Below are 23,587 nucleotides of genomic sequence, written 5' to 3' on the forward strand. Positions count from 1 at the left end.
TTTGTTGTCTCTGGGCCATACTGGAAGAAGAGTTGCCTTGGGCCACACATTAAATACACAAACACTAATGAAAACTGATGAGCGAATAAAAATGGTTTTAAGTAAATTTACAATTTTGTGTTGGGCTGCATTCATAGCCATCCTGGGCTGCATGCGGCCTGCGGCCTGCGGGCTGGACACTCCTGTAATATTATAGTTATTCACTTGGAGGCTGAAAGGAAATAATTTTGTTTCAATTGGAAAGAGAATATTATTATAACAAGAGAAAGTTTGAGATATATATTGATATACATATCAATATACATATCAATATATATGTTATATTATACAATTTATATATTATAAATGCAGTTGTATAAATATAGCTTATATTAAAGAGTCAAAACCATCTTTTGTATTAAAACTCTAAACCATCTTTTGATGTTTGACTGTGACTGGCATTCAAGCCCCGCCACTCTCCTCCCCCTTATCTGGGCCAGCTTATTAGGAAGCGTAAGTCCTACCTCCTTTGGCAATAGTGGGAAGTTCAAATCATACAAGCTCTGAGCTGAACACAAAACCCTCACCCACCACCATTCCATAACCACAGTAAAACTCCACAGCCAGTTTTCTTTCCCTGCTCTCTCATGCTATTTTGAATCTGTTTAAGATCCTGCTATGCTTTCCCCAGAAAGTCTAGCTTATATGAGGAACAAAAATGTTCACACTCCCTTGGTGGTTGAGTGGTGCCATCAGTTTCCAAGTCTAAACCGACTGTGGGGTAACCACAACAGTCGATGCAGTGAGGAGGGCACTTAGGTGACCACCACTGTGACTGAGGGTCTCCCTTCTCTTACTTTGTCTAAGTACCTGGCTCTGCTACCTGCTAGCAATCTTGTACTTTGAGCTGTGCTGCCTCGGGCTGCATTTGCGGAATTCTACCAAATCATTACCATAGATTTAATCAACCTACATCATAAGGTATGATAACTGGCATTTAGAAACAAGAGTTAGGGTCTTCCTTAAAGTGACTTTAGGTTGTGCTTTCGCCTGTGTCTACCAGTGTGTCTCAAGTTGAACAGTATGTCTTGATCCCAGTATAAGCTGTGACTAACGCTAGGTTCAGAGATACAACTCTTACTTTGTGACTGTTGTTTGTGAGTCTCAACCAGGCATTGGCTTTCTTTCTATAGAGTTCTTATGGAAAACGAACACAAAAAACCTGATGCCCCGTGCAATACATGGGCCACTCTGGTGGTCAGTTGTGTGGAAGAGCAGTTAACATGCGGCACACTGAGGTCTACATTCCTAAGAGCAAATGCCACACTAAGATCCTATAAAAATGCTTTTACTTCTGCACAGGCTCCTTTGCAAGACAGATCTTCCTTCATGGGCTTACTGATGAAAAAACAAATGGTGCCCATAACACACAAATAAGGAGGTAATTCAAACTCAAACTCCATATCCTTAAACCTTATAAAGCAACAGTTGTTATGGGGAAAATATCTAACTCAGATATTACAGATTTGATACTTTCTGGTGGAGAAAATTTAGAAATAGGAGTAGGGTAAAGAGATCATTCTTCCTCCAAAGTATGTCCAGGAACTGATAAACAAACTAGATAAAAGGTGAGAAGAGACAGAATTAAAGGAAGAGTTCCACAATTTGAGCCAATTAGAGAACCAAAATTTGCTAAAGAATGTACACAGCAAAAATAAAAAATACCTCTAATGAATTTTGAAACTACAACAAAGGTTTTGAATTAATTTTAACAACTGAGATGCACCAGCTGTCCAACCTTCATGGTCTTAATTGATACACAGGATGGAATTATAGTTATTTCTTGGGGATCTCACCTAATTTAAATGAGGTATGAAATATAAAACATTAAATGAAGAAGAATTCTTCACCTTAATAATCAGAATTATTGCCCTGACTAAATATCCCATAGTTGTCATGGAAAGTTTGACTGAAAAATATAATATATTAAATTATGTCTTTTGCACTTACAATAAATAAGCTTGACAAATTGACACTCCATGGGTCTTTCCCTGCAACTAAAATAGTTAATATGTTGAATATGTATTAAAAGAGAGCCTTAAAATATTAAGTAAAATAATTATTCAGAGAAGTGACATTCATTCCACTATTTCTTCATTTAACAGCCCATTGCCTGTTCTTAAACCTGGGAAGAATGAATGATACCTTGTAACAGATTACTGCAACCTTAATTCTTGGTCCCACCCACTGAAAGCCCATAATCCCTATTATTGAAATTACTGACTCCATCCAATCACCAGTGGGTAAACCTTTAGCTATTATTGATTTGACCCACCTGTTCTATTTTATGCTGATTTCAACAGCCTCTTACCCATAGTGTCCCTTCACCTTTGATGAGATACAAGACTTTCTGCTTTCAGCTTCAAAAGCAAACATGTGCTTGACTACCCTAGTGGTTTTCAACAGCTCAGCCATAGCACCCTGTCTTAGTAGGCTGGATCATGGATGGCATCCAACTTTCCCAGGCAGAATAAATAATGACATCACACTGATGATATCTTCCTTCTAGGACATCCATTCGCTATGATCATTCAAGGCATACAAACACAAAAGAGCTTACACAAAGGGGGAGGTTCTATTTCCTCACACATAACAGGAGGCCTTAGTTAAATCTCTAGGAAATATTTGATCAGCCAGAAGATGCTGTATCTCTGACACCATTAAAAAAGTACAATTAACCTCATGGCACAGCAATGTTATACTTTAAGAATGTTTGCATTTTGAGTATGATATATTACTCATTTAATATTTTACTTAAGTCCATTCCTGCTGTTCCTATCTGGCTAGTCACCTCAAATAGAGCCTTCTACGAAAAGTCCCTAGAATCTTTCCAAATAATAATTATATAGGCACTGTCCCCTGGAGAGTCCTTTATTGCAGAGGCTTCAACAACCTCTTCTCATACTTCTTGGAGTCTCTGGACCACCCAGGACAGCCATATGTTGCCCATGGACTTCTGATGTAAGAAGCTCCCTTCCTAAGCCCCATGCCATAAGCCATTACAGTGGTGATTCTGCATTCTGTATCTCTTGGGAACAGGGGCCCTCACAGGGTTTGAGGCCATGACTCTGTATCCAGCTGCCCATCACCACTTGGGTTATGGAAGTAGCACCCTGAAAATATGGTGTGACCGCTAAGGCCTCCTTGGTAAAATAAAAATGATACCCCTATGCCAGAGCCAAACCTAGGCCCTCTGGCATATCCCACTTGAATGAGGGTATGTGCTTCCCTGTCCTCAGTTCCTTGGTAGATTCCACAGATGGTCACTCTTCTGGACCTGTTACCTATTTGAAGAGCCCCTTGGCATAAGCTGAGTGAGCAGCAAAGGGAGTCTGTATACCTTACAGATAGTATGGCCACCATCATCGCACATAACTGAACTTTCTGGAGAGCTGCTGCTTTTAATATCTTAACTAAGACATCCCTGATAAAGGACTCAATTATCAGGACAATTACCCAAACTGTAGACAGTCACCTCCGCACCAGATGCCCTGGTTTGCAATCAGGTCAGTAATCTGTTCCAGCTGAACATTTTCAAAGACCCTCCAGCCACTACCAATTGTCTGGCCAATGAAACAACAATTTCCTAATCCAAGACTGCTCTTTAGGGGTTAAAAATTTCTGGGAATATTGCCTCAGAGATACCTGAAATATAAATTAGTGCTACGCATATCTCCACACACAACGCAAGGCCTCACCACTATACTGTCTATCTTCTTCAGCATTCTAGTTGTGGTTGACAGTGTTCAAGGCACTCATTTCACTTCTCACAACACGTAACAATGCTGAACTAGGCACTCAGTAGAATTTTTGCCTCCCTAACCAATCTCTAGATACAGGCCTGATAAAATACCATCGTGGTTTAATGAAACAAGACCAAATTGTATTAAATTAAACATGGCATGGTTCACTCATAAGTCAAACACCAAGAATGAATTGTGGTAAAGTCTAATCAATTTTTGATGTTTGACTACTGACAGCTTTCCAGTCTCACCCCTCTTATTCCCGCCTCTTCACCTTCTGCCCCGTATCTGGACACGTTGTTAAGAGCCTGGGCACAAGCTCCGTAAGAACCAGCAGAAAGTTCAGACCGCACACAGCCCTGACCTGTGTTAGGGAACTTCCACTCCAGTGCCAGCCACCCTGGTGCCACAATTAAACCCCAAGCCACTCGGCTTGTCTTACTCCCTTAAACGATTTTGGATCATTTGGAAATCTGCTCCGTTCTTCTCAGAAAGCCTCATTAGATGTGTAATAAAGCTTTTCACATCCTCTTAGTGCACATATGGTGTCATGAGTCTTGACATCCAAATCAGATTGCAAATGGGGGGAGGTTCTGGTCCTACCTGGTAATTCAACATACCTTCAGATATAATTATATACATAGTACCCAAAGGATTAAATAATGTAATTATTAATATACATGATGATCTCATTTTCCTTACTCTAAAATGTTAGGCCAACAAAATATAAATGGTTCTCTTTGTTATAGGCACAGAATTAATATATAATAATCCTCCTTTACCATTGGAAGATATACTCCAAGACCCTCAGTGGATGCCTCAAACTGGAAATGGTACTGAACCCTATATATACTAAGTTTTTTTTCCTATACGTACATACTATCATAAAGTTTAATTTATACATTAGGCTCAGTGAGAGATGAATGAAAATAACTACTAATAAAATGCAACATTATAATAACATACATAATAAAAGTTATGTGAATGTGGTATCTACCTTTCTCTCAAAATATCTTACCCTTCTTCTTGCTGTGATGATGTGAGATGATAAAATGTCAAAACTATTCCTGTATCTGTGTAATCAGACTTTACCTGCGATAAATGGTTCGTGTCTCATTTCTGGGCATCCCAGATCTGAGGTCTTCATAAATGCTTTCTGGCGCAATGAGTTACCATCAATTGGAACATGTTTTCCTTTCACGTCTTCCACCACAAATTCAATGCCTTTTCCTTCTTAACTAAGCACTTATTGCTCACTGTGGCTGTCATTTTTGCAGTTTGAAGTATGGCAGCAAAATTAACACAAATTTGTTTTTCCTTCTTCACAATTTCATTGATAGAAGATTCACGCTTACTATAGATCTTAGCAACCTCGATGTAAAATTTTTCTTTACTTATATTAAGTGGAGAAACTTCACATTTTCACTTAAAGGAAGCATTTTATGGATTCTCTTTAGCATCGCTGAATCGCCAGCATCACTAGTCTCGCACTTTGGGGTTGCCGTTAAGTAAAATAAGAGTTACGGGAATACCAACACCACCATACTGTGTCAGTGGGTCTGGTAACGAAGATGGCTACTGAGTGACTAAGGAGCATCTTAGCATGGAGATGCTGGAGGGAGGGAGGGTTTGTGGCCAGCATGGGACTGAGTGGGTCGCATGAGATTTGTCATGTTTTCAGAATGGCACACAATTTAAAACTTACAAATTTTTTATCTTATGAATGTTATTAATTATTTCTGAAAATTTCACTTAATATTATCAGACTGCTATTAACCATGGAAAGTAAAACCACAGATAAAGTGAACTACTGTATCATTCCTGCATTTTTTCCCATAAAAACAGCCATTAATAAAAAAAAAGTTAAGGTTCTCTTTTCTTTTTAATTGTTCCCTATCTAATAAATAATGATAAATAGTAAACTTAAATTTTGAATAAACACAACTTTGTGATCATTAATTATCATTTTTAGTTAAGTAAATTCAGTATTTACAAGATAGTGAGAATTGATTTTGATGCAATTCTACTGTTAAAAAATAGTGTCATGCACTTTAAATATAAAATGTAAAAAAAATCTTTATTGACCATAAAGGTTCTTTCAATACTGAAAATGTCACATAAGGAAAAACAGAATGCCAATGAAATGATTTACTGACTTAATGAGCATACAAAAAGTATTGCCAAAAAATTAGTGACAATAAGTTACTGAATTAAGTATTAAAACAGGTCATGATAATATAAGTTATGTAAATGATGCCGAATAAAATAGATCATTTACAAACACCTAGATATAAGATCAAGGGGCAAATGGTCGAATATATGTAAGTTTTAAAGGAGACTATACATAGTATAAAAAATAGCTATTAGTTTTAACATATAAGATCTGAAGAGTTAGTTAACTTTACATATGCAGGTCAAAACTACATTAGTATATATTTACATATTAAAAAACTCAGATTACCCAAAGGAAAAACATATATATGTACATTTATATACATATATATCTCGGTTTTAATTTATTTTTTCCTTTTCCTTCTAATTTCTAAAACCTACATATTTTCTTTAATGAATTAATTTAAAAATTGAAGTTATATTGATTTATAACATTCTATACATTTCAGGTGTATAACATTATAATTTAACAACTTATATATACTACTACAGGCTCACTGCAAAAAGTCTAAAGTCTAGTTTCCATCCATCACTATACAACTGACCCCCTTTACCTACTTCATCTTCCCACCAGGTCCTTTCCCTGTGGCACCCACCAACTTGTTGTCTGCATCTATGATTTGTTTTCCGTTGGTTTGTCTTTATGTTCTATATATCAGTAAAACCATACGGCATTTGTCTTTCTCTGTCTAACTTACATTATTTGGCATAATAGCTTCCAGGTCCATTCCATGTCACTAATGGCAAGATTGTATCCTTTCTTTCTTTAATCACTGAGTAGTATTACATCTTCTCTATGCATTCACTTGTGGGTGGACACTTCGGTTGTTTCCTTATATTAGCTATTATAAATAATGCAGCTGTGAACACGGGGTGCTTATATCTGTTCAAATAAGTGTTTTTGCATTCTTAGGATAAATACCTAGAAGAAAAATAGCTTGATTATATGCTAGTTTTACTCTTAATTTTTTGAGGAATCTTTATACTGTATTCTATAATGGCTAAATGAATTTACAGACCCACCAATGGTGTATCAGGATTCTCTTTTCTCCACATTCTTTTCCATACGAGTTACTTCTTATCTTTTTAGTAATAGCCATTCTAACAGGTATGAAATGATATCTCATTGAAGTTTTGATTTGTGTTTCTCTAATAATTAGTGATGTTGAACATCTTTTCATTTGCTTGTTATCCATCTGTATGTTTTCTTTGGAAAAAAGTCTATTCAAGTAATCTACCCATTTTTAATAAAATTTTGCTTTGTTTTTGAGTTTTATGAGTTTTTTAATGTATTTTGGATATTTATGCCATATCACATACATGATTCAGAAGTATCTTTTCCTATTCAGAAGGTTGCCTTTTCATTTTGTTGATAGTTTCCTTTGTTGTAAAGAAGCTTTTTCGTTTGATATAGTTCCATTTGTTATTTTTGTTTTTGCTACCTTTGCTGTTGGAGCCAAATCTGCAAAACCACCCATAAGACTGATACACAGGAGCATAGCATCTATGCATTCCCCTATCTATTCCATGATTTCAGATCTTAAATTCAAGTCTTTCATCCATTTTGAGTTAATTTTTATATAAGGTGTAAGATAGTGGTCTAATTTAGTTCTTCTACATGTGGCTATCCAGTTTTCCCAACATCATTTATTAAAGAGACTTTCTTTTGTCCACTGTGTGCTCTTTGTAAAGAAACCTAAAATTTTAAAGACTACTTTTACAGAGAACAGTTTATGTAGTAATCTGAAAGATATGATATTGCAAAAATAAATTGCATTTAACAATCACTATGTAGTCACTTAAGTCTATAAAAGAAAATATTAAATGTAATGAACATAATTTAGATAGTTATCTAATCACTACCAGTATTTTAATAAAGTATTATGGTAATACTTGAAATTAAAAAAAAAACTACAACCCTTTATTATAATCAGTGACATAGGGAAAGGTGCTTTTGGACTGGCTGGAGGAAAAAAACAGCAATGAGAAGTAGAAAAAATAATGGCTGTGACTAAGAAACCAATAGAAGATATGTAGAAGTAGGAGAGAATTTCAAGATTAAGACAGTTATTTAAAAAAAAAGCCTCTCCCACAGCAATACACAAAATGTTTTAAAAACTCTATGTGCCCATTGTACAGAGTAATTCATTATGCAGAGTAGACTAGAGTGACAATAACTTTTCAGTATTGGGGCATTCCTAAGTTTGAAACCTACACAACCAAGAGCCCACACCAACAACACAAGACATATATGTATATATATAAAAGCAGATTAACTGGGAAATCCAAGGAGAAAAATGTGAAAAGGTTTTCATGCACACTTCCAAGATTCCACCTGGGGAAGCTAAGCCTGGGAAAGAGTAAGCTTTGTAGCTTAACCAATATGCATTCAGGGTGGGTCTTTCAGGATTTAAAATTCTCTGGGAGGTTACACACAAAATTAAGTCACCATATATTATCATCTTAGCTATCCTCAAGGTGATTTATATATTGAAATTCTCTGAGAAATCTGAATAACTTCAAATGAAATCCGATGATGCTCATGGGAATATTATAAGTGACAATTCTCTTATTGAGAAAAAAACAAAACATAGAAATTGAATGATAGGTCAAAGAGTATTCACTTAATCAACCAGCAAAATAGAATCAGATATGTGCACATTTAACTTATATGAGTTCAATTCTACATCAGGCAAAAATAAATGGAAATAATTTGGTTCCACATGACCTGTATAAGAAACCAAACGAGCTTGTCTGGTACTATATTAGCAAACTGTTGTCTGGTTTGGCATTGGAGGAAAAAAATGTCTTGTTAGAATTACTCAAAGACAATATAGCCTGTGCAACATCATGTAGACAATCTTCTATGGGAGGTTTAAGGTATTTCATAGGTAATGGCTATATGTGATTTTTCTCCTTAAATAACTTGTGAACCTTCATCCATGTAAAAAATGAAATCCCAATGACTAAAGTGAGTGAATTAGACCAATATTATGCTAAATGACTTACAAAGTAAAATTCTAGGAGTGTATACATAGTCAGCATATAAAACATACAAAGTAGACATGATTATGATTTGAGATAAATGAGAGAAAATAAAAATAAGTGTTATGTTCCCAATATGGCAAAAGAAGGAAATTAAGCAGAGAATGAGAGGTAGCCAAAGCAAAACAGAAATTTTATTTGTAGAGACCTAGTGACTATTGCTTGATCATCTCACAGTGACTAGGCAGATGTAAAGCTAGGACAAACTCAATGATTGATCCATATTTATTTAATTCTGCTATTCTGCTCCCAAACTTTAAGGAATCACAAGGTAATTGGATATCTACTGGAGATGTAAAATACAAAATATTTGTTTGATGCTTCAATTACACAATATAAATGTTTTATTTTTAGTCATGCTACTCTTAAGAGCCTAGTCCAATCTAATAATCCAGGTCATTTTATTTTATCTTTTTTAGGGGGTGTGAGGGACTATGAATGTGAACATAAAGGAAAGTATGTGCATATGTGCCCAGATGTGTTTATATGACTTATTATGTGTTATTTGCCACTTACATGTATAGTATTTAACTATAAAATAACCCTATGATGTAGACATTTATCATTTCTAGTTCACAGAGAAAAGTAAGGCTCAGAGAGGTGACGTGATTTGTCTAATGAAGAAGAGCAAATTGGGTTGGGCTCTGAACCCAGAAATGTGACTCGAAAGCTGGCACTCTTAAACCTAACGGTATTGAGCATGAACTTTATGCAACACACTTTATACGTACAATTGCACTTATTCCTCACAACGCTGCTCTGTAGACATAACGATCCTCACTTTGCAAATACAGAATCTAAGTCTCAGAGAGATTATATAATTGTCTAAAGGTAGATTGCTAAAAGGTGATAGGCTGAAATTAGAATCCAAGTCTCATCAACTTTATATGTATTTTGAAATTAAGAATGGTGCAACATCTATAAATATAAAATAAGTTTCCTTATTACTAGATCAAAGTATAATCGATTTTATTGACAATCCTAGATTTGTTTTTTTAAAAAATAGTGTTAAAAACTCCTGATTACTGGTTGCATTATTTTTATATTAAAAAAATTAAATTTACCTTACATTACCCTATTAAAATAAAGATTCCATTCTTTATGAATCTGTTAATAGACCTTTATTTTAATCACTATTTTTCCTTCTCTTTTTGAACATACTGTAAAATATCTCCAGGTGATCAGCATATCTACCTATCAGAGAAAGAGCCACCTATTTTTCCACTTTTTCAGTCTTGTGGCCACATGGCATCCCAAGAACAGTGTGCAGTAAAACAAATCAATGGCTTCTCAAGATGACTCAGATGGCCATGAGTCTTCTGGACCATTGTTGTTGGGATTCTGTCTGCAACCATGTAACATTTTTGGTAGCTGAAGACTATATGACCTTTCCAGAAAAGAAAGAACTCTCTTGGGCACAAAATGTAGCAACAGCAACAAAAACACAGTTCAGTAGAAGATATTTTTCTTTTTAAACTATTCTTCTCCTCACAAAGAGGTCAGCTCTAATTCAAACAATCACAAAGCTAGGAAGAACAAATATTTTGTCGAGTACAGAAACAGACACCTTGCTAATCCTGGCATCATCACTCTATTTCAAGGTTAAAATAAAAAGTTTAGTACATCATTTTGGATGACAATATTCTCTCATGTCAGTTAAGAATCTTGGACTTATTTCAGAACAGAGAAAAGGAGAATATATAGGTAGTATCCGGTTATAAAAAATTGGACTAGAAGCATCAGCTTATTTTATAAATCAGCAGAAACCTGAAGTCAAGACATGATCTAAAAAACCTTGATATGATAAAATCCTTGTCCTTCTGCTATAACACTAAGTCACCCAGACCCACACATCCATTAAAGCTATAGCAAATCCTTTACCATATAATACAATGCTGTAAATCTAAATTCTAGAAATCTGAACTTGCAGCCTCTCTGCCATACTTTACTGTTCAATAAATTGCCTTTGCCTATCAATCTATAAGCAGAGCTTAACGGGCGAGGTCTAGCTGGATCTCAGATCCAAAACCTTTAGAGGCAGGCTGGCGACTTCTAAGACTTGTGATCAGGGAGATGTAAAGGCAGCAAAGGACACATTATCTTCTCAGTGCCAGCACAGACGAGATTGTCAGGTTGACAAGATGAGCTGAAATGTCCTTCGCTGCCTTTTAATGCTCATGGCTGCCCCAGAAACTGGGTCTTAAAAACAAAATTTCTTCTTTCTGGAAATGTGTTCATAAATATGACTTACATGATTGTATTTTAACATACTTTTGTCATTATCATATTACTTCTGTATTCGACTTTGTGCATATTTTCCAGAGCAAACTGCTTTACGCTCCAGTGATTACCCATTTTATATAATTCAAATATGAAGGCACTTGCAAGGTTACTGGATGTACTTATTTTTAAAAATTAAAAACAATCCTGTTTTCATTTTTATATTGTTGTTCACCTGTGTATTTGACTGTAAATTTAAATGGAATAAAATGACCTAAAATTTTTATTTTTATTATAAAGCTATCTAAAAGGATTGCAGAGTAAAGTACTTTATGAATATTTTCATTTTAAAAGTAACATTTTTGAATAGCATATAGTGAAAAATAGAGATGTCTATAATGAAACACTACACGATGAGATGAATCTTACTTACCAAATTCCTTGGGAACTGCTATGGAATAAACACAATTATGTCCCACACTATAATTTTTGGGGTAATTTGGTGATAGAACAGTGCCTTCTGAACCTGTTGAACGACTTCCACAGGGAGCTAGAAAATAAAATAAAGTGATAAACATTATTTTTGAAAAAATCAAAAATCACATTATGAGTATTTTCCAAACACAAAAATATGGCTACTAGATTTTAAGGTGCATCGTGTATCCCCATATTTTAATGAGATCCCACATTGTCAAGTATTTAAAAATAAAATAAAAGCTGTGAACAAAACATTTCAAACATCAAGATCCACTCTTCTCAGAAATACAATAATATGATAATGTTGTAATGCTGCCATCTCTACAGGTAATGATGATGGGCCTGTTTTCACTTATGAAAAAAGTGTAATGATAATCATCTCTTTTGTAATGATAAGAAATTACATATGCAAGGGAGAACCATTTCACTGCCAGGCTTGAAATCTACTGAAAATCAACCCTGATTGTGCTGTCACCAAATTAAGTAAGGATTTCTAAACATGGTATAAGGATGGCTGTACAAATACATTCACTTACTCATCTAACTAGGATATTCTCTCACCATCTTTTATCTGTTTATATAACTTACATTTAAATTACAGAGGGTGCTGATGGTATATAGAGGCAGACTTTTTGCTACCTCAACCCTCAATGTGCTATGTTCCTAAAAGAGATGGGAGTGAAACCAGTGCTCCTGGTACATGTGCAGACGCTGGCCCCACTGCTTGCAGGAAACATGAACACATTAGGATTCATAGTTGTGGAGCTCAGAAGGAGACATGAGCTCCTAACAGATGCAGGTATCCAAAGAACAATAAAGAAGATGGTTGATGCTTTTTAAGTGAATGATATCACTCAGAAAAGTATATGTTAATAGAGTAGGAAAAGATGGTCAAAAAGGAGGTCTGAGGGATGCTCAGATCACATAGAGGGCAAATACAGAGAAATTAGTTTCTTGGGAACCCAAGGAGAAGACAGTCTCAGTTAAAAGAGAGTTCAAAAAGGTTACAATTTGTAAAATGGTAATACATGAAAAATGAATCCGAGTGGATTTGACCATCTGGAGTGCCAGGGAGCAAGGAGCTTCTTCTCTATGCCCATGGTTTCCCTGAGGAGGGATTTTGCCTAGCATGCCTGTCTGCTGTGGAGGTGGAATGAGCTTCCCGATTTGTGGGCTCAGGGCAGGAGCTGGACTGACAGATGGTCGGGAGCCACCCTGCCTGTACAGCACAATGGCTTCCTCCTCTACAGAGTATTTCAGGGTGGGTCTGTTGAGGGGGTGGCCGGGGTTGTTGCAGGTCACCTGCAAGTGTGTAGGAAGCCCAATGTGACTACTTGTCAGCTTCCATTAATATTAAAGCTGGTGGTTGAATTCCTTCAGTCTATCTACCTCTTAAATAGCTTTGAACTTGTGCAGGATTCCTTTCAAGCACACAAAAAGGAAGTTTTGGGTATTATTAATACAGTAGTTTTTATCAGAGAAGCTTTCTACCAGTTATAGCCAGCCAATTGTACCCAGCCCACGCCAAGAAAAAATTTTTACATTTTTAAAGAGTTACAAACAAAACAAAAGCTAAGACTATGTGACAGAGATATGGGGCCAGCAAAGCCCAAAATGCCATTTGGCCCTTTAGAGAAATAGTTTAACCCTTGAAATAGAGAAGTGGTAGCTAAACCCTAGTTGAATGAAGAGTAAGTGGTGGATAAAGAAATGCAAAAGTAATCAGAATCCTAACCACAAAGAGAAGGAGAAGGTAGAGACAATGAGACAAAGATGCAAAGTGGAATGAGTTTCTGGTGTGTTGTGTTGTGTTGTGTTGTGTTGTGTTGTGTTGTGCTGTGTAAAGGGAGGAAGGAGTCCTTACAAAGAAAACATCAGGAGTGCTGGCCTGGAGGCTTAAGAATATAAGATTAAGAGCAAAAGTGGAGTGACTAGTCTCTGTACCTGAGAAAAGGGCTCAAAGTGACATAGTTTGGGTCTATGTTGAAAATGTTGGAGTTAATGACTGATTTCCTTTTTTTTACATTTTCAAAATATATTTTATTGATTATGCTATTACAGTTGTCCCATTACCCCCCCTTCATTTCCCTCCACCCTGTACACCCCCTCCCATCCACATTCCCCCCCCCTTTAGTTCATGTCCATGTGTCATAAGTTCTTTAGCTTCTACATTTCCTATACTACTCTTGCCCTTCCCCTGTCTATTTTCTACCTACCATCTATGCTACTTATTCTCTGTACCTTTTCCCCCTCTCTCCTCCTCCCACTCCCCTGTTGCTAACCCCCCATGTGATTTCCTTTTAAGAGAACTGAATGGGTTGTGCTATGTGGCTTGAGAGGTGTCATGCAAGTTTCAAAAAGTGAAAACTTTGGATTGATTCCTGGCCAAAGTTTAAAATATGGCAAGCTACTAGTATATTTAAATACATACACACACACACACACACACACACACACACACACACACAGTATGTTCTACTGAGATGGTGGCTAATAACTGTTCTGCCTTTTTTCTCTTTTAACGTTCTATAAAATGGTAATAAATAGACTTTCAGATACTAAAATGAGAACTCCCAGAAAAGCAATGCATTGACAATGATGATAATAACCAAAGACGCATGACTCTCATCACTCATTACTGTTTGACATTAGCCAGGGGTATTCTCATTTTGGCACTGATAACTCAATTCAAATGATAATACTGCTGACTAGAGAATCATTCAAGAATAAGTAGTATATTTTATCTTAACTTTCTTTCTGATTTTAAGGTGCTCCCAAATCACATACTTTGAATGTATGTGACAAACTCCTATTTTTTTTAAATTTTGCAAGTATGAACAGAAATGAGAGCTTCTGAGTGAAGCTAAGCTGTTTGCCTTATGAATATTCTGCCATTCCACGTTAATGTACAGCTGACAGCTCAATTTCTTTTGTGTATTTTATTTTGCATAATGGACATTCAGGGCACCTTTTGTTGTAAATATAATTTATAAATACAAAAAAAGTTTTTATTAAACCACTGATCAATATATATAAGGTTGCCTCCACTCACATTCCTTATGGTGACTAATACTATGTTAGATTCCGTTATTTGTACAGGTAGCAATAATTTTATATTTCATATGGTCAGAGATTATACTATGGCTTAATTTATACTCAGTTATGCTGATTGCTGTAGTGACTGAAATATTTTATGCAGTTATGTAATATAAGTAAGGGAAAATTAACTGGCATGAGATTTAGTTTTATTGTAATTGGTTTTATATTTATACAAATATAAATGCAATAATGACTAATCCAGGCTAACTTTACTAATTTTTCTAGTATTCTCTCTCCCTGGTTTAATTTCATCTTCTTGGCTAACAGAGAAATGGACATCCTTTCTCTTCCTGGCTCTGTTAACAATCCGTAGAAGAAGATACAAGCCAGCCAGGACTTGAATCTCATGCTTATTTTTTCCCACCTGGCTTATACATTTAGATCTTTCGTCAAACTGACTGCTTTTCTCTAAACTGCCTTTGTTACTGGAATGCATTAAATGCAAGAGCTCACCTATTCCTGATCACAACTTATGTGACACTATGCCTACCTTAAAGCTGCATTTTAGTAGCAGTTTTGTAGAACATGTGAGAAGAAATGGTCCTAGGGCTAAGTTTGGGAAATACTGGTACATAGATTTAAAAAATGAGATTCTTTACTACAGGAGTTCATTGAATTGTTTGTAAGATTTGGGACATCATGTGATTTCTCATAAACTTATTTGATCATAAAGTCTGTTTCACTCCAACAGCACTAACATTCCCCAGAATGTACCTGGCAAAATGCTAGACTTACGATTCTAAAATAGGCTATTGCACTGGCAATAACTCTAACATTTTTCATTGACTGCAATTAATTATGATTTTGCAGCACTATAGAACTGTGTTTTATGTTTATATATATAGCCAAAGTATTTTAAAGATTTAAAATGTCAAAATTAGCCTGTTATAAAACACCTATACCCTTGTTGCTGTCTCCCTGGCTTTTGGGCTCCAATACATCATTTGTTGTTTGTGCCCTACTATAGCTGATCAGCCCCTCCTGCCCGCCATTGTAACTGCCACGATCCAGACACCCAGTGGCTTCCGTGAGAACTCTCCCAATGCACAGCCAGCTTTCCTCATCAGCACATGTTCTTACCACTTCTAGTTATGTTTATAGCACATGTGTCTTATCAACTCTTGTCTTCCAGAACAGTTTTGATAAACTCCTCAAGGTCTGTCGCATGATTAAATGAACTGCACTCGCAAGACCAGGCTACTACAAAAGAGTGTTCCACAGTCAGCACATAACACACACTTCATTTGGTTGAAATTACCCTAGAAATTCACTTAAATCCAAGAAATAATTGAGCAAACCATCTCTTAATAAATCCATATACATCTGTTTTTCTTTCTGTGATTAAAATCACCAATGTTTCTTTAATTTCCAGGAATCACTGTTGCTTTGCCTTTAGAAGCAATATTATGTGAAAGATTATGTCTCTTCAAACATTAGAAATGTATTCAATGATAAGATTTTTACAACAGGAGAGCCACATGGATACTGAGCTTCACTGAGGAAATACCAACCAGCAAATGCATACCTACCACTCCACAGTAGCAAATTCATGTAGCTAACGTTTATTCACTCTGGAGTAGTCCCTCACCAAGTAAGCAAAATCAGCCCCACAGTTTAATTATTTATTATGCTTTCTCTTCTCTCTTTTACTGTTTGTGCTTTAAAATCTTATTTTGGCTGAATTTTATGGTTTGATTTGTGTAAGTGAAATGTGCCCATGCTCTAACTGTCTTGTATATGCTTGTTTCACTCCTGAACTAGGAAACAATGATAGAATAGATGGATGTGGTATTTCCAGGGAAACGAGAGGGTGAAACTGCAGCTGGGGTTTAAGGCTTCCAGCCATCTAACATACATACTTCCCACCTGTGGCTTGATCACATGTGTGGGATGGAGGAGGAAGATGAGAATGATGATAACGATGACGTGCAGGAGGAGGGGAAGGAGAAGGAGCAGGAGGGGAAGTCTTCCCACTGAATGAAATAGATGAATCCCAAACCATTTAGAGGGAAGAAGCACTACTTAAATGTCCATATATCATAGACTTTTAATACATGCAACATTGCCTTGAGCTACTTGCAGTTTCAGATCTGTCTTTTCACTTACGTTATTTATAATTTATTATCAAATATACTTTATAATGAAAATTTTTATATAATGCATATTTTTCTCAGAAAGCAAGATCTGTACTTTTAAGTGATGGATTCTTACAGGTCACAAAAGAGCAATATGATATATTAAATCAATAATTTACTAGATGTGACCTGTGACTCCCTCAGTTTGAAAGAACTGCTGTACTTTACAAAAGTCCTCGTCCAGGTCTAGTGAAACACTCATACCCTGATGTAGCCTGATTGAATGTCACAAATCACACATCCTGATATAGAATGTGTTGAAAGCTTTATCAACCACAGAGTCTTTTCTTTTTTTCTAAAGAAGGACTTTTATAACCTTAAACTCTGTGATGTGAATTTGTAATGCAGGCAGCTAGATAGCCATTATTCCCAGTATTGACTTTAAGATTAAAATGGCTATCACCTCTTTTTTTCCTTTGTTCAAAACTTTGATCTTAGTAAAAATGCCTAAAAATCCACCTATTTATTTCATTCTGCTCTTCATGTCTCCTACATAAGCATGCATGTTTCATTTTATCTGCCTTAGATTTTAAACTTCCAATATGGCTATATTATCATAATGGTGATAAATACTACTGTAATTATAAACCATTACATTAAGTAACTTATTTGTTTTGTTCCTCATTTTCATCTGCATTATGTTGACACATTTACATTTATTTACGTTATGAATTTTCTATCGCTTCATCTCTTCACCTAAATGAAAAAACAAAAATCAGCCCTTATTGCTTATGAATTAGTTTTGTGTTATAATTCCACACTCTTGTTTTGCACACACAAAAAATGAAGTCCATCTCAGTGTTGTAATCAGTGGCTTTTAAACCGTTTTAATGACTCACTGAGTCAACTTAGTAGGATATGAGCTTCTGCATCTGTCACCTCACTGATTGCTGGGCCTCATTCATTTGCTTTTGCTGGTTGGAAGTCATTCTCTTCCCCCTCCAGTCCGTGAGCCATGTTCTCTCTCAGAGGTGTGTTCTTAGAACAAAAAGAGTCAGTCTATGACAAAGGCTTTGAAATAGCCACATTCCTTGGATAGGTCTTTCATGTTACCATTTACAAATTCTACTAATAATAGTAGATGTGGATGTTGGTAGTTTATAATTGGTAGTCATATCACTCATTTTAGCCTCATTTTCAAGATTGGGATATAATCCTTTGAAATTCATGAAATTCATCCTTTTAAAGTATACAACTGAGTGTCATTTTTGAAAAGCAGATTCACAAAGTTGTGTAACCAGTGCCACTATTTCATCTCAGACTTTGTCACCCCCCAAAGGATTCCTGTACTCATTAGCATACACAGTCCATTCACTGCACCCCATGTCCATAGCAGTCTCTAACCTATGATTTTATGGCAACTGTGTAAGGGAAGACACATTCTTAAAATGATAGTGAGTGAATTATTAGCACTTTTGAAAAACTCAAATCCCTTTCATCACTTAGTTTTCCTTATTTCTAAATCATAGATTTTTAGTGATGACAATCTTTTATTTTTGATAAAAATAGTTAAAACAGTTAATGTATTAGTATTAAATATGTTTAGATGGGAAGAACCCTCTGTAACCGTTTAACTCCTACTTGATCTGCCCTCAAATGTTGTCTTCTCAGGAAAGTCTTCCGTCTGCCAGACTACTTCAGAAGCTCTCATAATACAACAGTTCAGCAGTTGTTTTTAGGACACTGATTACAACTTGTAATTATATATTTACCTTTATGACTCTGATTAAAGCCTGTCTTTATCCCTAGACACCAAGATCTATTAAATTAGTTTCCATGTCTTTTAAAAATATTTATAACCCTGGAGCCTAGCATAATGTCTGTTTATATAATAAGATATATATATATATATATATATATGGAAAATAAAATATAAATTTTATTAGTGTCTTTCTGTTGACTAAATGCATAAAATATAAAATTCATGGGTTATTCAAACCCTTTGTTTAGGGTAGCAGAGAAGAACGCCATCCAAATCCAAAGATTTGGAATTGGAAAAGACTAGGTTTAATTTCCAGCTTCACTGTTTATTCACTGAGTAGCCTTCTAAGAGAGGAAAATCAAATCAGAACACTGGAAGTGTCTGTTAGATTTGATATATGAGGTGGGCTTAAATAAAATGAATTAAGATCTCTCCTAACTTACTATAGAATCATCTGGAGGTGATATAATGAAGCTTTCATAAAGGTCTTAGGGTGATGAACAAACATCATAAATCTCAGGAAGGAGTACAAAGAGTAGTGAAAGGGCAGGAGGAACTTCCCTGGTGTTTCTGCCAAACTCTTCTCTTGAGAGTGTTAGGGATAACTTTTGTGACCCTCTCCCCTGACCACCCAGGGCATTGTGTATAAGGAGTTAAGGTTTTTCTTTTCCTGTCCTAATTTTTCCCAACTGTGAAAAGCACAATGCTCCATCCCAAAACAAGAGGAACCTAGAACTTCCATCCAGCTCTTTTCTCAAGGGGTGCAGTCACTGCACCAGCTGTTAATGGTCAGTCTGGGTGGGGTCCTCTGTGTTTTCAGACTCTTTTCTTCTCAAGTCCAGGCAGAAATAGAAGTTACCACTATGAGTGAAAAGGAGGAGACATTGCCCCATCTTCTCTTTTTCCATATAATTCAGGGGTTCTTCTCATTGTTTCATGAATTTTAGATGGGGAAAATGTCTATATTTTCACTAGACCCTACATTAATTTTGTTTTCTAATTGGATTTTAGCATTTCCTTTCATTTCAAGTGTAGACAACAAAGCACAGTAGTATGAAAAGTAAGTGGGACTTTGTCACCAACAGAAATCAGATATTTTTCTATTACGTTATAACTGATGCCGATACCTCAGCATATTGTATATGCTCATCACTACTAAAATCCCAGTAGTTATGAGACCTGCTACTATAGCTTTTAATTGAGGCATTAGTTAAGAAGTAACATATGATTACATCAAAAATGTTTTTATTATAGATTTTTAAGTACTTTGTAATTTGTTTATTTTTCAAGCTTACGTGCTTTATTTTATTTTATTCACTTAAAAAGATGATTCTAAGGTCCATCAGGTTCATTAGAGGGAGCACAAAAACACACAAGGAACCCTTGTTCTATTAGATTTATCTACTCTTTTCCTTAAGGGAGATGGCTTAGAGACTGTGCTTTGGCCTCAGGAGATCTGAAAAATATTACTTTTATTGGAGGATTCTTTCTTTCCTGCTCTTTTGCTTCTTTTCCTAACAGGACAGATTGATTCTTCCTTGAATCAGAAAGGTTTGGAACTTGGGGAGAAGTATGCAGTGACTGGACTGGATGAAGCTTGAGGCTATTTAGAACCATAGCCTAAACATGGCTGAGATTTACTCACTAACCCATCCATGTGTTTCTACGCAACTCACTAGGTTTCTGTTTCGGGACTTGGAACCAAATTCTTGGTTACACAGAAAACTCTATATTGTCTTCTTTTATGCATGTATATCTGTTAGGAATCTTGCAGTGAATGGCTCACTGGTTGAAGTTTAAGTGTAAAATGAAATTTTCCTATGTTTAATAAAGAGGAGGGAAGTGTCAATCTCCCCTGTCTTCCTTTACATCATCTCCTTGAAAATATAATGGACCAACTTTTTCATTTTACAGGGTAATGGTGCTGACCTACTGACCTTTGGAAATATAAACATATATTTCTGAAATGAACTCAGGATCCATAACAAGGTATCCATGAAATAAGGTACATCAACTGATCTCTCGGAGATGGTGTTATTTGATCTTTTTTTACTATATAAATTTGCACGAGATTCTGTCTGGTTTTTGCAGTGTGTTTAATAAACTGCCTACAATGTGCACTGTACTCTAGTTATGCTCATTCAATAATAACACTGCTTACTTTCTCTTCAAGGTCCTGTGGAATTAACTTTGTTAGTAAGATTTCTGTTTCCCTAATGAAAGTAAAGATTGGTCTGTTCTTAGATCTCTTTTCTTAATACCTTAAAATCATTCTGTCATATAATTTGAATCACACTATGACTACTAATAATTATCGTTATATACATTATTTTCTTCATCTATAAGGAAAGAATCACTGGGTTGATTCAGTTTTCTGTATAAACAAATTCTTTTCTTTTTTCTGCAATACCTAGCAACACATTAGGAAGGTATGTTTGAAGTCTGACTTAAAAATAGACAGCATTGTAGCAGAGAATGGGGACATCTTTGTACATTGAGAGGCCATGTGACCACCTTTCCCAAGATAAGGAGTCTCATTAAGATGCCAAAGGCAGGGGAAATAAAAATGCTTTAAATATGAGCTCTAAGTCAGTGGTCACAAAAAATATTCTGTGAATTATAGCCATTGATTTGCAATCAAATTTCTTTTTACATGGTCAATTCTACATAGTATGCTCCAGAACCCAGAGCAGCAGAGGATGTATTTATAACAATGCTAATGATTCTCTAGAGTAGCAGGCAGGAGGCCAACTGGAGTGAAAATTACGTAAGAAGGCCTAGAAAATAGCAGGTACTTAATAGCATCAGCTTTTTTTCCAATTTCTTTCTAAATAATACTTTCACCTGGCTGGCGTAGCTCAGTGGATTGAATGCGGGCTGTGAACCAAAGTGTCGCAGGTTCGATTCCCAGTCAGGGTACATGCCTGGGTTGCAGGCCATGACCCCCAGCAACCACACATTGATGTTTCTCTCTGTCTCTCTTTCTCCCTCCCTTCCCTCTCTAAAAAATAAATAAATAAAATCTTAAAAAAAATAAAAATAATATTTTCCTTCTATTGTATGAAAATGAAACATGCTTTAACCTTATCCCAATACTACCTTAACTTGTTTCAATACAAAAATACATCACACTTCTTTATAGAACATTGTTCTGACACAGGGTCTGTATATGATGTCCATGAATAAAATTCCTATGTAGCTGATGAAAGGCAGGTTATCTTATCAGATACTGAGAAATAACTTACGACGAGGTCTAAGAGATCTAAGTTTGTTTTATGAATCTTTCACCCATATGCTTTAATTATATCATGTATTTAAATGAAGAGCAATTCTAATGGCTCAGAATATTAGACTAGATAACCTGTACATACATGTATAATGAAACAGGACTACAGACTTGTTTCACATCTCCAAAACTGATATACTTCAAGGACAGTTAAAATAAGAAATTAGTCCAAGGTAAGTTATGCCATTTAAGCAGAAGATCTGGAATAAAAGTTCAGTTATTTATTTCTTCATATAGTCTAACAGCATGATTTAATTAAAAGTAGGCCATACGAGGCTGCTAATGGGAGACAACTTTAAAGTTAGAAAGCTATAATTACAAAATGGCCATTTTATTTTTCATTTCTTTAGTTGTTTCATTTTTTTCTTCTTCAGTTGTTAGGGTAAGAGGGCTCTTTTTTAAAAAAAAAAGCTTTTATCATTCCCCATATATCTAATTGGCAGGTGAACAAAGAATAATGTCAGATGACTACTGGATGTCTAATAGTGACATATTCATGTTAATGCACGTTGGACAGACTTGAAGGTCATCAGTGATTGAGATACTTCATTCTTTCATTTTTCACTCCCCCACCCCCAGAATCCAGAACTTGTGTTAGCATGATTGAAACAAAGGTATTAAAAGTAAGTTGCAAATTTTCAAAAGAACTAAGTTGGTAGTAACTGCATCTATTGTCATTTGTATTCTGTGCAAAGTTGATTTAAAATGGAATGGAAAAATGCACTTCAGATAAATGCTTTTATCAGTTACTGGTAGGAATTTACCTTCACAATTCTCACACTTAGCCTGCAGGGAGATTTCAGAAGTAAGTGGAGAACCCTAAAACTCCCCCTTTATTCTTGGTGCGTCAAGTCCGTTCATGAAACATCAAACCAACTAAAATACGCCAGGTACTCTTAGGCTCTAGAGATACAAAATGATCAATGCAAAGTCGTTTGAAGAACTAACCAGCCTACCTATAGGACAATGATTAAGCGTATGGACTCCAAAACAAGGCTGTTACACAAGTGTGCCTTTGAGCAAGTGACTGAACCTCTCCGTGTGTCTTGGTCTCCTCATCTGTAAAATGAGAGTATCAGTACTCCCGAAGTGAAGGAGTTGTGGCGAGGTGTAAAATAATAGTGGCACACAATTACATGTTGTGCTCAGCACAGGTAGGTGAGCTATTACTTCTCATCATTCTTCCTCACTATGCACTTGCCCTATTGAGCTGCTTTAATTTCTATCCGAAATTCCCTGTTTACTCTTGTTCCTGCATGTTCACATATGCTGAACCCCAGGGGTGCAACACCATCCCCTCACACCCTGTAAATCACCTGGTTCCTTCTTATTTGTAATTTTAAGATTCAGTCCATGTATCACTTTTATAAAGAAGACTTCCCCGATCTCTCTCTGTAACTAGGTCAGACACGCCTTCATGCTGTGTGCATAGTAGTTTGTTTTTATTTCTAGCAATGGACCTTATCTGTCTGTATCTCATCAGATTGTAACTCTTTACAGGAAAGGATCATACTGAATTCACGTTTGGTCCCTAATAGTGAGTATAGAACCAGGCTGATAACTGGTACTGTTGAATGCCTTTAAAAAGGAATGAATGATACCATGTCTTCTTTAGAACAATTGGCAAGGTAGTGATTATTTAACAGTCCAAATACTTTTAGTCCTAGAG

At 35.8% G+C, this 23,587-nt stretch overlaps 1 protein-coding gene across 3 annotated transcripts in view; it reads right to left on the reverse strand.

Moving 5' to 3' along the window:
* CSMD3 (CUB and Sushi multiple domains 3) overlaps positions 1-23,587 on the reverse strand; it is an 891,194-nt gene that overhangs the window by 194,690 nt on the left and 672,917 nt on the right. For all 3 annotated transcript variants that reach the window (XM_045861257.1, XM_045861256.1, XM_045861255.1), the window contains one exon: positions 11,653-11,769. In XM_045861257.1, the coding sequence (XP_045717213.1) occupies positions 11,653-11,769 (117 nt within the window). The remainder of the gene's footprint in view (positions 1-11,652; positions 11,770-23,587) is intronic.

The sequence above is a fragment of the Phyllostomus hastatus genome, unplaced genomic scaffold, assembly GCF_019186645.2.
Source record: "Phyllostomus hastatus isolate PE091 unplaced genomic scaffold, TTU_PhHast_1.1 phas_scaffold_21, whole genome shotgun sequence".
In the NCBI taxonomy this organism is placed as follows: domain Eukaryota; kingdom Metazoa; phylum Chordata; class Mammalia; order Chiroptera; family Phyllostomidae; genus Phyllostomus; species Phyllostomus hastatus.